Source organism: Cebus imitator, unplaced genomic scaffold (assembly GCF_001604975.1).
Source record: "Cebus imitator isolate Cc_AM_T3 unplaced genomic scaffold, Cebus_imitator-1.0 Scaffold107, whole genome shotgun sequence".
Taxonomy (NCBI): Eukaryota; Metazoa; Chordata; class Mammalia; order Primates; family Cebidae; genus Cebus; species Cebus imitator.
Genome location: NW_016107422.1, coordinates 726,350 through 742,822, shown reverse-complemented (window position 1 = coordinate 742,822; position 16,473 = coordinate 726,350). Strand labels below are relative to the sequence as shown.

The 16,473-nt window shown below is 34.6% G+C and overlaps 1 protein-coding gene across 5 annotated transcripts in view; it reads left to right on the top strand.

Annotated features, from left to right (window-relative positions):
- Positions 1-16,473, top strand: part of ERBIN (erbb2 interacting protein) — a 140,528-nt gene that overhangs the window by 100,635 nt on the left and 23,420 nt on the right. For all 5 annotated transcript variants that reach the window (XM_017537849.2, XM_017537848.2, XM_017537847.2 and 2 more), the window contains exons 15-20: positions 3,624-3,723; positions 8,330-8,451; positions 9,397-9,570; positions 11,791-11,976; positions 13,941-14,055; positions 15,739-15,922. In XM_017537849.2, coding sequence (XP_017393338.1) covers positions 3,624-3,723; positions 8,330-8,451; positions 9,397-9,570; positions 11,791-11,976; positions 13,941-14,055; positions 15,739-15,922 — 881 coding nt within the window. The remainder of the gene's footprint in view (positions 1-3,623; positions 3,724-8,329; positions 8,452-9,396; positions 9,571-11,790; positions 11,977-13,940; positions 14,056-15,738; positions 15,923-16,473) is intronic.

Genomic DNA, 16,473 nt, shown 5'->3' with positions numbered 1-16,473 from the left:
TGAGGTAGTGTCCCACTCTGTCGCCCAGGCTGGTGTGCAGTGGTGCCATATTGGATTTTCAGATAACATGTAGAGCTCAGATGAAGTATTATTAGTATCAGTACACAAATATGAGTACAAATTAATAATCACTTCACAGGTTTGTGGTGATACTAATTTGCTCAGCTCTGTAATATAGAGAAAGCACACAATTGGAAGGATTCTGGGCTGTAGTTTTGCCAAGCCAGGTGCAAGAAAACAATAATGCAGCAAGGAGGTCTTGGTTTATGGCAAGAAAGTGGTTTAAATAAGATATGGTGTGGTACAAAAGGGGAATCAACGACAGGAGCAAATGGTGGGAAGAATGTCAAAAGGTCAAGGGAATAGTAGTCTTGGTGAGGGTGATTGGCAAGTACTGTGAGAGCAGTGGAGTTGGAGGGCTGCATGTTATCTGGGTTACCATACTCTGCTGGTTATCCTTTTGCCTGACTGCTCCTCAGTCTCCTTCTCAGACATATTTCTTCTGCCTTTGTCTTACGTGTTTTTTTGCTCCTCATGGTATCCTAGGCTCTGCTTTAATTTCTTCATACTTTCTCCTGAAATTGCTGTCTGTATCTTCATTATTCCTAACAGTGTCTTCAGCCAAGTTCTTGTGCAGAGCCTCACATTCATGTAGCTCAATTCCTACTTAACATTGCCACCTAAATGTCTCAAATTCAACGAACCCAAAATTGAGTATACCATCTTCTGCCCCAAATATATTTCTCCCACACTCCCCAGTTACTTTAGCTTGGTAAATAATACTTGTTGGAGGTAGAGACCTTGAAATGCAACCCTTAACTACTGTTTTTTCCTGTACTTCATAGACAAGCACTATTGAATCTTAAACATCCTCAGGTATTTGTATATTCTGCTTTATCCCTACTGCTACTTCTCTTAAATACTGTTCACCATAATCTTTCACTTAAACCTAGCTACTAGTCCAAATTGAGATTTGGTGTGAGTGTAAGATGGTATCTGTAACCTTAGAATGAACAGAGAATATATATGATCACATTCATACTTTTTATAGCATGTTAAAATGATATTTTGAATATGTAAAGTTAAATGCATTATCAAAATTTCATCTTTTTTGCCATTTTAAAATATGTGGCTACTAAAAAATTATAAGTAATCAGGTGGGGCGTGGTGGCTCACACCTGTAATCCTAGCACTTTGGGAAACCAAGGCAGGAGGCTTGCTTGAGGCCAGGAGTTTGAGACCTGCTTGGGTAATATAACAAGGCATTGTAATTTGAGTGATACTTTAATCTGATCCCAGCTCTAACTTACTTAAAACCTTTTCATTGTTTCTTTTTTCTTTATATCATATGCCTGAAGAGCCTCTTCATTCTGTGGCTTCATCTCTACCCCATACACCTTCATTCTCATTTCTCCAAATCAGTTCTTTCTTGGGACTTTCTCCCTTCTTTTTCTTACCTGGCTTCTTACCTTAGACTTTTTTCTCACCTTAGACTTTCTTCCAGGAATGCTTTGCTAATCATTCAATATTGTGGTAAGTTAATTTCTCCTCCTATTGTTCTCTGAGCACTCTTTACCCTGTCTACCCTGTAATTACAATTGCAATTGCCTATTTTGTTACCTGTATTCTTCCTCTCATATACTCTCATAAACTCTACAAAGTCAGTATGTACACAGGGCCTGCCTTAGTGCTTTGCACTGTAAAAGGGTCTTAGTAAATATTTGTTGAGTGAGTGATTTTTATATTTCAGACAAGAATATTTACAGGTGATATTTTAGAAATTATGGCAAAGGAATAGAATATCTGAAATGAAATAGGATTAGAAATGGCTGAAGTTAGATGTTCAGGGAACTGAGAGGCCAGATATACTGTTCTCAATTCCATTTTCTGTCTTTGTGCCGCATAAATAGCAAGTGACTAGTTTTCTTATTATACCTTTGTTGACATGTAATTCACACATCTTACAATGAACCCTTTTTAAAGGATACAATTCAGTGGTTTTTAGTATAGTCACAGAGTTGTGCAACAATTATAACAGTTTTAGAAGATTTTCAGGGCAATGAGCTTTTAAAAGCCTCCCAGATAATTTTTATATGCTCATCTAAGGGGACTTTTTCTTTTTTTTTTTTTCCTGACACATTCCTCATCTACTAAGAAGTCAAAGGTATGGAAATGTCATCTGTTTTCTAACATGACTTTGGAAAGATTTGATGTAAAAGAGCCAGGAATAGATGAATACCATCAGGAGGCCAGTGGATAATATGAAAGGAGATTGACTGTGGAAGGTGCTGGTTATAGTCCTCAAAGGAACAGGAATTTAAATTTGAGGATAGGGGCAGAATGATGTCACAGCATTGTAAGTGCTACTCTCACCTCCTGACTTGGGGTGGATGAGGTAGGAGAGAATGAAACACTTATATGTGAGGCTTAAGGGAAGCACTGTCTTTGGGAAGGGAATAGAGCTACCGTTTCCATTATCGGAGGAAGTCAAGGAAAACATTCAGGAATTTGAAATGTAGGGCAGTTTTTGTTTGTTGAGGAACAGAGGGGAATGTTTGAATGGGAGTAAGATTACAGGATGGAATTAAGTAGATGGAAAGTTTTCACAAAAGTCAGTGCAAAGATTTAAGTAATAGGGTGGCATGTGAGGGGAGAATTGGGTAGTTCTCTGCCTGTCTGGAACAGCCAAGGCTTTTATTGGTAGGATTTAGGTGAATACCAAAAGGAATTAGTTATATTAAAAAATAGGTGGATAACATTTGTTAAGTAATTAGGGAAAGAAATCCTAAGAAAAAAGAAGGTCCATACTTTGGGAGGCCAAGGTGGACTGATCAGGAGGTGAGGAGTTCGAGACCAGCCTGGCCAGCATAGTGAAACCCTGTCTCTACTAAAAATACAAAAATTAGCCAGGCATGGTGACATGCGCCTGTAGTCCCAGCTACTTGGGAGGCTGAGGCAGGAGAATCACCTGAACCTGGGAGGTGGAGGTTGTGGTGAGCCAAGATCATGCCACTGCACTCCAGCCTGGGCAACACAGCAAGACTCCGTCTCAAAAAAGAAAAAAGAAGGTCCAAATTTCCTGTAGGCTCTACCACTAAGTAACTTACTGATATCACTACTGTAAACAGGAGACACAAGAGGAAGAGAGAGAAGCAGTTTATGGTTTTCATCATTCTCTTTTCAGCTGCTGGCTAGAATAAACATTTAGATAACCAGGCTAACCCTTCCAAATAATTTTTTCCAAAAGCATCTTAGTGATGGGGAATACTAGATAGGGCAAACAATGGAAAGGCTTATTTTACAACTTTATTAAATATATCACTATGATAAGTAATTATTGGACTATGAATAAATTTGTTATCTGAAATCTTTTAAAACTTGATATTTCAATAATAATTGCTGTATAGTATGAACTTGCTTTATACTAAAAACTAAATTTTATTTTTTGAATTTTAATAAGGTTTCAAATCAATGCCTAAAGTGTTATTGTGTATAGTTAAATTTGTTTGTAACCTGCACATTGATGCTTTATAGAAAAAGTGATGTGTACTTATGCAGAGGAATTGCTAAATATGTGTTTGCTTTAGGGTTAATGAAACTAAGTATTTATTTTCTTTCTCTAGTCCAAACCCCTGATACCTCTTCAAAAAGAAACTGATTCAGAGACCCAGAAAATGGTGCTTACTAACTACATGTTCCCTCAACAGCCAAGGACTGAGGATGGTAGGAATTTCAGAATCTGTTTATTTTTTAAAAACAAATACTAATTTAAAAGGTGTGAAGTGAATTTTAAGTCTCAAAGTCTTTTACTAGTTTGATGGGACTTTAGAGAATTGATTTTAAAAGTTTATTTCAAAGTAATGGGAAAATAGGGCACTATTTCAGGGGTATAGACAGTTAAATTTAGAGGTATAAGTATAGCATATGCTTCCTTAAATGATTCCTTTAAATTAAATCACAGTGTTAAAATTGATAACTTAAAAACATTTAGCTAAATGCTAGAAATACATAAGTATTATGTGATTGGAATTCTTAAAACAGGAAATATTTTCTTCACTTGTGAACTTAATACTACACTTGGATCTACACACTGAATCAGGGTAATCTGTAGAACTCTGAGTCTAAATGCTATTCCTAAATTCTTTTCTTTCTTTTGCCAGACAAAGCAGAATATACTTTTTTCTACTGGGCACAGATGTTTTTTATAGATTATGATGACCTCTTAAGGAGCAAATCGTTTCTAATATATGTTGTACTGTGTGTGTGTGTGTGTGTGTGTGTGTGTGTGTGTGTGTGTGTGTGTTGTGTTGCATTATACTTAAAGTAACGAGTTTTTATGTATCTTTCTGACAGTGAAAATCTCTGTGATTTGAAATTATTTATAAATTAATTCTTAGCACATGGAAACACTGAAGAAAAAATGTAAATCAATCATCAGTCTTAATTTATAAACTATACCTTGGGCAAGACAAATAAGTTTTTGAGCTTCAGTTTGCTTATCTTAAAATGATGATAATAGTTCCTTTGGAGCACAGCCACATTCATTCACTGCAGAATACTCTGGTCCCAAGCATTTCAGATAAGGGATACTTATGCTACTATTCTGTCCTTTTATGTAAAAAGAGCAGTTATCCAAGTATATCATGTAGCTGACTATAATATTATTTAGAGGATGCCTACCTTTACTTCCTATTTTCCAGAAATCATCTTCAGAGACAAAGAAAAGTAGGAAATTGAGACCTAAGTCAGGGAATAAGACAAAAAACTTAGCTATTGATGCATTCGAGTATTTGCTGTAATGCCCCACATGGTACTGCTTACTTTTCTAATAGAAAAGTTTGAAATACAGTATCAACATAAGCAGAGTTTGCACGTCTATTTTTAACTTCTTAATTTCTAATTCATGAAATTATTGTTCACATAAAACTAATCATATTGACAGCTTAATATTAAGTATACTATATTTTGTTATGGAAAGATACTTTCATATTTTATCATACTGCTAAATTTGGAGGTTATGGGTGAATTTAAATACATGGAAGAGAGTTATTTGTAAACCTATTCTCAAAGCTTTAACTATAGAACCTCCCCGTAAATGAAGCTTTTTACATTTGATGTCTCACAAATTTTCTCATTTGATTAGGAAGCTGAATAGGTTTTGGTACATCTAAATAAAAGTCATTAGGTATACCCATGAAATAATAACTTATCAAAGCAAGTCTTTTATTTCTTCTAGCAGAGAACAAGAAATAGTTATCCTATAGAAGGTAAAGAGTTTTCTAATAGTTTAGAACTAGTTCTGGAATACAAGTTAGATGTGTTTTTATTCCAGTTCAGTATTTCAAAGCTAAACCTGCTATAGCAATGTAAGAATAATAGCCAATTTGAGTCAGACACAATGCTAAGCACTTTAGATATCCATAACTTCTCATCTTTACAATAATCCTTCAAAATAGATACTATTATGATTGGTTGTCTCTCACAAAGCTTAAAATATTTATCTGACCCTTTATGGAAAATGTTTACTCATTCTGCCTCTAAACTGTCTTGAATCATAGGTATATTCATGCTTTGATCTCTTCTCATACTGTTTTCTACTTTAATGATTGAAATCTACCTTGCCACCCTTTTCTATTCTATCGTTGTAATTTATCCCCTTCCTGTTTAATTTAAAAAGAGATCACAATTCAGATAAAACATTTAGTTTTAATAAGAATAGAAGTAGAAAAATCTTGCCACTACTAAGTTTTGATTTTAAGATTTGTTTTAGAATGGAAGAATTTCTAATAGAAAAGTTTGAAATACAGGATCAATTATGATATTCTGGGCCCTCTTGGAGTTCATGTGTCACTTAAAGTGTTTCATGGATACTATAAGCAGAGCACTAAACAAAGTGAATGAATTTTCTTTCAACTATCAGAAAGGGTTTTTTGTTTATCCCAATGCCTCTAAGAAATAGATGAATCAAAAAAATATTATCTTACTGGGTTTGGGTTTTATAACAGTTTGAAAGAAGTAGACACTGTTCACACTTATTTTTCATCCCACCTTTGTGACAGGTATTGTGCTAGAGCTAAGTAAAGACAAATATTCTTACTTTCAAAATTCTAAAGGTAGGAAGATCAAAAAAAAAACAAGAAGGAAAAGAAAGATTCTAAAGGTAGACAGTGATGAATAAATGTGCAAGAGTAGCGATGAGTTGTTGGGCCTAGATAGAGGAATCAGTCTTAATCAGAGAGAAAGGGAAGTATGTTTTCATATTAACAATACATTCATATCTAAGAAAGCAGGATATTAGTGGAAATATGAGTCAGAGGGTTTTTATTGCATTTCTTTTACACTGAAGTGAAAGAAATTTGCCTGTGGAAGTTGGGGTAAGGGCATTTCAGGGAAGTGGTAGTGATTAATGTATCATAAAATCTAAACTTAATAGAGAAAGAAGTAAAATCTAGAGTGATTTTACAAGGAGCAAAAGAAAGGTAGTTAAGGAACTGAAAGTTTACCAGCAACAATAAGGAATTGAGTGATTTGGAAGAACAGGTGTAATGGTCAAAGAGGTGGAAAAGTTTTATGGAAGCCAAGGTCCTGAGTATGACTATGGTTGTGAATCATTTGACCGATGTGCATATGGGCATTGGGATTGAGGACATCAAGGAATTACAAAGTTAGGGTCTTGGGGTGGTACATTTATCATCCCACATTGACATCATTCAGGAGATTAGCATGTGTTGCCAAATACTAGAGTCCTCAGTCTATACCTGGGTAATCAGTTTGAGTAGCCCCTAGAATGGCTGTAAAGTGATATTACCTGATGTCCTGAATCTTCAAAGATGTGAGATTTATACTAAAGAGTAGAAAGTTATAAGTGACCAGAAATTGACATGAATGAGAGGCATGGTAAAAGTTACTTATTTTAGGGTTCTGAATAAATTCTGGTATAAAATTGCTTTAGACATAAACTAACAGTCATTGGAATCTCTGGGCCAAGCTGGTGATTGAAATTACTACCTGAAATAAGGGAGAGAGTAGAGGGAATTATATGAATTCAAAAATAGACTTTGTCGGAAACTGCTGAGCTGTCCTTGTCCTTCCAATGATGCCACAAAAGTATGTCAATAGGAATTTGAATCACATTCCACATTTGTTTTGAACAAAAACAAATACACTACTTCATTGAGTACATGTTAAGCAATTATAAGGAAAAAAAATCTTGGAGTAATGAAAACAAAAGGCTAAATTAAAAAATTTCATTCCTTTGCTAAGATTTGGTTTCATGGCATCCTTAGTTTAGATATGAGATTTTAAAGTTAAGCCCTAAATAAAGGCTTAATAAAAATGATAACTAGAAGTTTTTGTATTTTGTTATTTTTGCAGAAATAATTCAAATTGACCATATTTGGATACTCCAGGAGTTTCTAGGGTTTTTTAAAGCTTATTGTGGTTACTTGAAATCTCTGTTTTGAGTAGGGGATAGTAATTTTCTTTTAATGGGCAAAAAAGTTGTGATTTTTATTTTATATTGTACGACTTCTATGGAGTGATATATAGTAGTTGAATGAATTAATTTTTAAGCCTTATATATTTTTTTAGTTGCCTAACAATAACAAAAAACTGAGAGTTGTTAAATCTTTACTTTTAATATTACAGGTTGAATATCTGTTATCCAAAATGCTTGAGACCAGAAGTGTTTCAGATTTTGAGTTTTTTTGGATTTTGGAATATTTGCAGAATTCATATTAGTTGAGTATCCCTAATCCCAAAACCCCAAATTCAAAGCAAAATCCAGACCTTTTAGAATGCTGACACAATGCTCAAAGGAAGTGCTTATTAGTTTTTTGCATTTTTATTTTTTGTTTAGGGATGTTCACCTTGTATATCTGATAGAATATATAAGTGTTGAGTTTACCTTAAAATTTCCATTTTCTTTACATTTTGATATAGAAAATATATTGTAAGAACTTTACTTAGTATATAATCCACATAATGTTTAATGCAGTGATGAAATTGCATTTCAACCATAGCACCTTTTAGAGCACTGCACAAAACCATGTGTCTGTGGTGTTTTAATGGGTAGATTCTCTTCAGGAATGCTTCTGGTAAGAAAAGATGAATCAGCTTCCGGGAAGAAAGGATATGTGGTTGACACTGTAAAAAAAATCTTACATTCGCATTATAAAAAATCACAGCCTACTCATTAGGATTTCAAATTTCTTGCATTGACTGCAGTTAACTAATGAACATAACTCATACAGAAATTATGAGCAAGTGATAGATTTCCATAATTACAGTAAAATATAGAGGATTTTGTTTCTTCCTTACTTTTCTCTAGTTATGTTTATATCAGATAATGAAAGTTTTAACCCTTCATTGTGGGAGGAACAGAGGAAACAGCGGGCTCAAGTTGCATTTGAATGTGATGAAGACAAAGATGAAAGGGAGGCACCTCCCAGGGTGAGTCTGTTTTTTATTCTTTCAAATTTGAAACAAGTCTGCTGATATTTAAGTTGGTACTATATATACTATGATGTTTGGGGATATAAAAAACTATTGGATTTATTCCTTGTCTTCAAGGCACTTGAAGTGTTATTGTTTTCGAATATTTCACACATGAAAGAATTTGGGAAAAATATAAAACTATGTGATTTAAAGCTAAATTTTATAGTATATATAAATATAAGAGGAAAACATTATTATAGGCTAGAGAAATTAACCAAGACTTTATTTCAAATTAGTGCCCCTTATGTTTAACTTCAGTTTAGTTGACTCCCCCTCCATCATATTTGTAATGATTATTTTTCTCCCGTTTCCCTTTCTTTAGTGAATTACTTATATAAATCTAGAGATAAAGAACTCTTTGTTATGAACATTTTGTTTCTTTATGGAATTGAAAACACGTCACAGTGATATGAATAGTAAATACATATTTTTGAGTTACTTAACGAATGTTAATTATTTGCTCCTTATACAAACTAGCTGAATCTCAGAAAACGACAGGTTGACCTTGGAAGAATATGGCTCTTGGCATGTGAGACATAAATATATGAATCTCTCAATTTTATCTGTGCATAGATTAATATCTAGCTGAAAAATATGTATCTGTTTCAAAGCTAAGTGACACAATTTTTGGCAGTATTCATACTAAATATCTCTAAATGGAAATATTTGAGTCTGATGAAACTTTTAAAACATTGAAATTTACTGTGAAGTCTTATTATTTTGTTATAAAACCATATTTTTATCAAGCCTAAAATGGCCTCAAAGCCTATCATTGGTCTTCACAGTTATCCCTATGAGCTTGATATCTAATGTAATTCAGATGGATTCTAGATTAAATCTTGTTTGAGATTGACACAAGAAATATTCATACTTCATATTTCACTTATTTTGTTTCTCTAGGAGGGAAATTTAAAAAGATACCCAACACCATACCCAGATGAGCTTAAGAATATGGTCAAAACTGTTCAAACCATTGTACATAGATTAAAAGATGAAGAGACCAGTGAAGACTCTGGAAAAGATGTGAAACCACATGAAGATCAACAAGATATAAATAAAGATGGAGGTGTGAAGGTTAGAAAATTTAAACATTAACTAAAGCCTATTTCAAGTTATTTTAAAATGACGGTTGATATAGTGACCCTTTCATGTACTCTAAATGTGGAGTTGTGCACCACAGAATGATATTTCGGTTGACACACTCACATACCTATGATGGTGGTCCCATAAGAGTGTAAGGGGCTGGGCGCAGTTGCTCACACCTGTAATCCCAGCACTTTGGGAGACCGAGGTGGGCAGATCACTTGAGGTCAGGAGTTTGAGACCAGCCTGGCCAACATGGTGAAACCCCATCTCGACTAGAGAATATAAGGGAGATGGCTGGCCATGGTGACTTACAACTGTAATCTCAGCACTTCGGGAGGCTGATGTGGGACTGTCAGTTATACCCAGGAGTTTGAGACCAGCCTGGGGAACATGGCGAGACTGTTTCTACAAAAAGGTTAAAAAAAAAATTAGCTGGGCTTGGTTGTGTGTGCCTGTTGTCCTAGCTACTTGGGAGGCTTAGGCAGGAGAGTCATTGGAGGGCAGGAGTTCAAGACCAGGCTGGACAACATAGCAGGACAACCTGTCTCTACAAAAAATTTAAACACTTGGCTGGTCGCAGTGGCTCACGCCTATAATCCCAGCACTTTGGGAGACCGAGGCAGGTGGATCGTGAGGTTGAGAGATCGAGACCATCCTGGTCAACATGGTGAAACCCCGTCTCTACTAAAAATACAAAAAATTAGCTGGGCATCATGGTGCGTGCCTGTAATCCCAGCTACTCAGGAGGCTGAGGCAGGAGAATTGCCTGAATCCAGGAGGCGGAGGTTGCGGTGAGCCAAGATCGCGCCATTGCACTCCAGCCTGGGTAACAAGAGCGAAACTCCGTCTCAAAAAAAAAAAAATACAAAAATTAACTGGGCATGGTGGCGTAGCCAGTAGTCCCAGCTACTCGGGAGGCTGAGGCAGGAGAATTGCTCGAACCCAGGAGGTGGAGGTTGCGGTGAGCTGAGATTGTGCCATTGCACTCCAGCCTGGGTAACAAGAACGAAACTCCATCTTAAAAAAAAAATTAGCTGGGCATGGGCTTGTAGTCCTAGCTTCTTGGAAGACTTGAGATGGGAGGCTCCCTTGACCTAGGAGTTCAAGACTGCAGTGAACTATGATCATGTCAAACCGCTCCAGCATGGGCAACAGAGTGAGACCCTGTTTCAAAAAAAGAGGAAAAGTATAATGGAGCTGAAAAAATCCTATAGTCTAATGACATCATAACACAACGTTTCTATATTCAGATACGTTTGCATACACAAATAACTTTTTATTATGTTAGAATTGCCTGCAGTGTTTGGTATAGTAACATGTTATACAGGTTTGTAGCCTAGAGACCATAGGCTATATCATGTAGGCTATATATGTAGTAAGCTATAACATGTGGGTTATGTAAGTAAACTCCATGATGTTCACAGAATGAAAAAAAAATCACCCAACAAATCTCAGGATGTGTCACCGTTAAGTGCCACATGACTGCACTTACAAATTTATGGTTTGTTCTCAGCTACCTGAACTGGGAAACTATAATAAGCAATGAACTCTCTGATTACTGTCATTACCACTCTCTGGCTATAGAATGTTCAGTTGGCAGGGTAGTGTCAGCCTAGCCTTTAAAAAAATTGTCTGAACAAAGAAGATAATGAGTGTCAGAAAAGTCAGTAATACGAAATTTTTTCCCCCTGGTAATATTTGTCCATTTTATCCCATTCTCTTTTTAAATGTAATTGCAATAATAGACATTTGGCATTTCTTTGGGATATTTCAGAAACTTTCGCAAATCCCTGAATGGTATATACCTTTAGGACTTTGCCACACACACACATACTGTATCACATAAACAAAAGTTTTACCATGTCATTAGAGTTACTATACAGTCCACAATGAGCAGAAAACAATTTTAACCATCTGGAGTTAAGTGTGCTGAGCTAAGTAACTCAGTTGTCCACACTTAGAAGCCTTGCAGCTTCTAAGAGGAAAGTAACCTTGGCTGAGTTTTACATTATAATGTGGCTCATGGATCTTTGGGGACCATGTGCTCCTGAAATGAGCATTTTATCTGTTAGTGCTGCAGGTTTCTATGTTTAGTTTTCTTGTTTGAGATGTGTCCAGAATTGGAAGTTGGCAGATTGCTTACAAATTTTTATCTGAACTTTAAAAATATAGAAATTAAAGAATATGAACTCTTTATCTTTTACTTAGACCTCAGAAACTACAACTACAGTAAAAAGCAAAGTTGATGAAAGAGAAAAGTATATGATAGGGAACTCTATACAGAAGATCAGTGAACCTGAAGCTGAGATTAGTCCTGGGACTTTACCAGTGACTACAAATATGAAAGCCTCTGAGAACTTGAAACATATTGTTAACCATGATGATGTTTTTGAGGTATGATATTATGATTATTCTGGAGTAATCATAAGAACTTTCAATTTATATTTTATTGTTGTTAAAAACCTGATATTGATAATAGAAAATATGTTAATGCATTCATCATTGAGAAATTTTATATCTGCAAAAATATCACTCATTTATCACTTTAAACTTACAGTTATTATGCCCTTTGTATTCAGATGTTTATGCAAATTATATATGGATGGTCTAGTCTACTGTAAAATACATAATTGCTTTTATTTCTGTAACTTGAAAAGACTAATATCCAATTATTTAACTTATTTATGCATTTATCATTGAATGTGAAGGGTTTTTTGGTTGAATGTCTGAGACTTTTTTTGATGTGGAATTTCTCTAGTGGATCAATAAAAGCAAGAACTTTTTTTAAAAAACAGCTTTATCGAGATATAACTCACGTACCATACAAATTACTCATTGAAAGTATTCAATTCAGTGGCTTTCAGTATATTTAGTAAATTGTGCAGCTATTACTACAATCACTTTTACAACATGTTTCTCACCCCAGAAAGAAATCCTGTACTCCTTAACTGTTACTCCTCATTCTTTATCCCCTTCATCCTTAGGCAACCAAAAATCTACTTTATATGGCTCTATAAATTTGCCTGTTCTTGACATTTCATTTAAGTGGAATCATACAATTTGTGGTCTTTTGTGCCTGGTTTGTTTCACTTAGCATAATGTGTTCAAGTTTATCTGTGTTTTGGCTTATATCAATACAGTGTCCATTTTTATGACCAAATAATACTACATTCTATGTATCCATACTTTGTTTATGCATTCTTCAATTAATATACATTTGCGTTACTTCCACTTTTTGGCTGTAATGAGTAAGGCTGCAATGAATATTTACGTACAGGTTTTTGTGTGGATATATATTTTCATAAATGAAAAATGATTGCACCATTTTATATTCCTTTCATATACTGCTGGTGGTAATGTAAAATGGTGAAGCTGTAACTTTTTAATATGAATATCTGAAGTGGTTCTGATTTATAGCTATGTTGTTCACTGTAGTATATACTAGCTCCAATTGGCCATTTAATACATCTTTATTCCTAAAAATTCAAAATGCGTTCAAAGCACACCAACTATTACTGTTCCTGGTTATCCTGTGAGCTGTCATTTACAACAGGAATACTTTTTTTTTTAAATGATGGTTAATGTCACTCAATACACTATGGTATGCACTGAAGCTAATGTAACATAAGCTGTGAAAAAATTGTTAGGTTTATCACAGTGAACTTATGCCTCATTTAGTGTAATTTCTATATGTAAGGCACTGTGTTTGAAGGTATGGTGACAAAATGAGTAAGTGAATGTAGGGATTTAAATGAATGCAAATAAATATAATTAAGGATAAACTATGCTGAGTGTGTAAGAAAAGTACTAAGTGTTACAGAAATTTAGAAGATTTATGGCTACTTTAAGGAGAAGGGGGCGTTTGAACTGTGTTTTGAAAGATTTTAATTCACAGATACAGGAGAATGGAATGAAACGGAGAAGGAATGGTGAGAGCCAAAGAATGGCATGTGGAACATACGGAAAATAACGTTTTATCTTACTGAATAAGTCAGAGGCAATATTATGAAATAAGATCAGTAGAGTAGATTGGGCTCTGATTATGAAGGCTCTTGAAAGCCAAGCTAAGAAGTTTGGACTTAATGTTCTGTAGGCATCACGTGAATATCTCAGTATAAAGAAGGCAGTAGAGAAAACAATATCCTAATGCTTGATTAGGATAATGATGCCATGAACAGGACAGAGGTGCTAAGAGTACAAACAGGCTTGCAAGGACTGGTTGTGTTTTATTACTATATCTTGAAAAGGTTTAATATGTGTTTGTAATATTTGTTATCCCTTTAAAGTCTTATGACTTAATATTTATTTGAAGAAACAAAAATTTAATTTTTAATCCCCTTCCCTCCCCTTTTGACTAGGAATCTGAAGAACTTTCTTCTGATGAAGAGATGAAAATGGCAGAGATGCGACCACCATTAATTGAAACCTCTATTAACCAGCCAAAAGTCGTAGCACTTAGTAATAACAAAAAAGGTTAGATGTTGAAGGAAAGTACTAAGAAGAGAAATTGCCTGAATAAATTTATAATTTTTTGGAATAAATTTTATTTAATATTATGTTATTTGAAACATTTTAGAAACAAATTTTTAGACATGGCTTTCTGAAAGGTTGTTTCCTTCCGTCACATTTTTAGAGAAAGGCTTTGATAGTCTTTTCTTTTCCCTCATGCATATTTACTTATAAAGGCATGGACTTCACAGACAGATAAGCCTAGATTGTAACTTCATTTCTGCCTCTTACCTGCTGTGTGATCCTTGAGTTACTCAATTTTATCCATGTGTACATATCTGATTTGACATACAATGAGGCTAATGAAGGAGCTTGCATCAAATGGGCTAGATAACGCATCTTTCAGCACTACCTGATGTAGGTGCTCGTTATTTTCATTCTGTTGCAAAACACTTTTTTGCACTCTATCCAACCTCTGACAGCCATTTTTCATATAAGAGAATCTCAGACTCTTAGAGATAAAATGGATCTTGAAGGGTATCGGTCCATTCCCTCAGCCCTCCCCTCCAGCACCTGAGTATCTTTACATCATCTTCCTCAAATGTTTAGCCTTTTGTCTCTGTGACATCAGTGATGCTTATTATCAAGGTGGTGCTTAGATAGCTCGGATTCATAATACTTGTAGTAATGATACCTAGAATTGGTTGAGCACTAATTGCTTAGGTACTATACTGAATATTTTACGTGTTATTATCTAATTGTCACAGTAGCCCCCATGATAAGAAAGAGGAAAAGGAGTGTATCTAAGAAAGAACTTAACCATATATTTTAATGATACTTTAAAAGTTAAGAACCCAAAACCTGAATACCTTGAGATCAAAGTTACAGAGTCCCATTTGCTACTGTTAACTGTAAATACAATCCAAACTACTAGATCTCTGCTCGTAAGATCTCAGAACATCAAAGATATCCTTAATTCATATAATCTGCTATGGATATGTCTGTATACACTGTTCCTATGATTTGGCTAGAATTGAGTTAGTTAAAAACAACTTTTTAGTACTACTTTGAAAAAATATTACTTTTTATACTACCTATTACAGAATATGAACACTTGTCTGTTTCTGTTCATATAATTGCTATACACACAACCACCTCACATATTTAGAGTTTACCATTCATAACAAGTCTATGAAATGTTTTAAAAACATTAAGAAATGAAAGATCTGACTTTTGTAAATCCCTTGATTGTTTGGTGATTGTGTGTTTGTGGATTGACAGCTTATTATCAGAGTAGACGGCAAAAAATTCCTTATATGTGTAAAATAATTTCTTGCCCAGATAAGTTTACAAAGATTATAATCTATGTTTTTATTATCAGTTTTTAAAATTGTAAATGGGTGAAAAGTATACTTACTGGAATTAACTGACTTTAGAAAACAGTATATAATATCCCCTTGTCAGTAACTAAATCGAATTCTTAGTAACTCCAACATTGGTTACTTTTAAAAAATAATATCACCATTTAAAAATTCTTTAATCTTTGTATTAGGACTGACTTTTCAGGGTGCCTCTGATTATCTTATCAATATAATTTATTACTTCATGTAGAACCAGGACAGTATAAATGCCATTTGTCATCACTGAAAAGCATTTCACAAAATTCTTGGCTAATTTATCACTGATCTTAAATTTGTTTTGTTTCAGATGATACAAAGGAAACAGATTCTTTATCTGATGAAGTTACACACAATAGCAATCAGAATAATAGCAATTGTTCTTCCCCATCTCGGATGTCTGATTCAGTTTCTCTTAATACTGATAGTAGTCAAGACACCTCACTCTGCTCTCCGGTGAAACAAACTCATATTGATATGAATTCCAAAATCAGGTACGTGAGCATCTTTTGTGATTTTTCATTTGTACAATAAATAGAAGTGGTAAGGCAGGTAACAAATACATAAACATAAAGGATTTCATAAATAAATATTATAGAAGTGATGTTTTCTTTCCCCATTTTTATTGCTGATTTTCTATTCAGTTTTATATATTTCCATTCTAAATTAGATTTTTAAATGGGAAGGATAGACTAGATTCTCAGTCTCTCAATTAAAAAGTTGAATATTTATATAATTTTTTGATATGGCAACATAAACAGCATAGTTGAGGCAATTTAAGTTGAAAGGAGTATTTTTATAGTTAGAAATGCAGAATCATTTTGGATGGCTGTCATTAGAAGGTTCAAATACTCAGCCAGGTGCGGTGGCTCACGCCTATAATCCCAGCACTTTAGGAGGCCGAGGCAGGTGGATCATGAGGTCAAGTGATCCAGACCATCCTGGTCAACATGGTGAAACCCCATCTTTACTAAAAATACAAAAATTAGCTGGCCAAGCTGGTGCACGCCTGTAGTCACAGCTATTCAGGAGGCTGAGGCAGGAG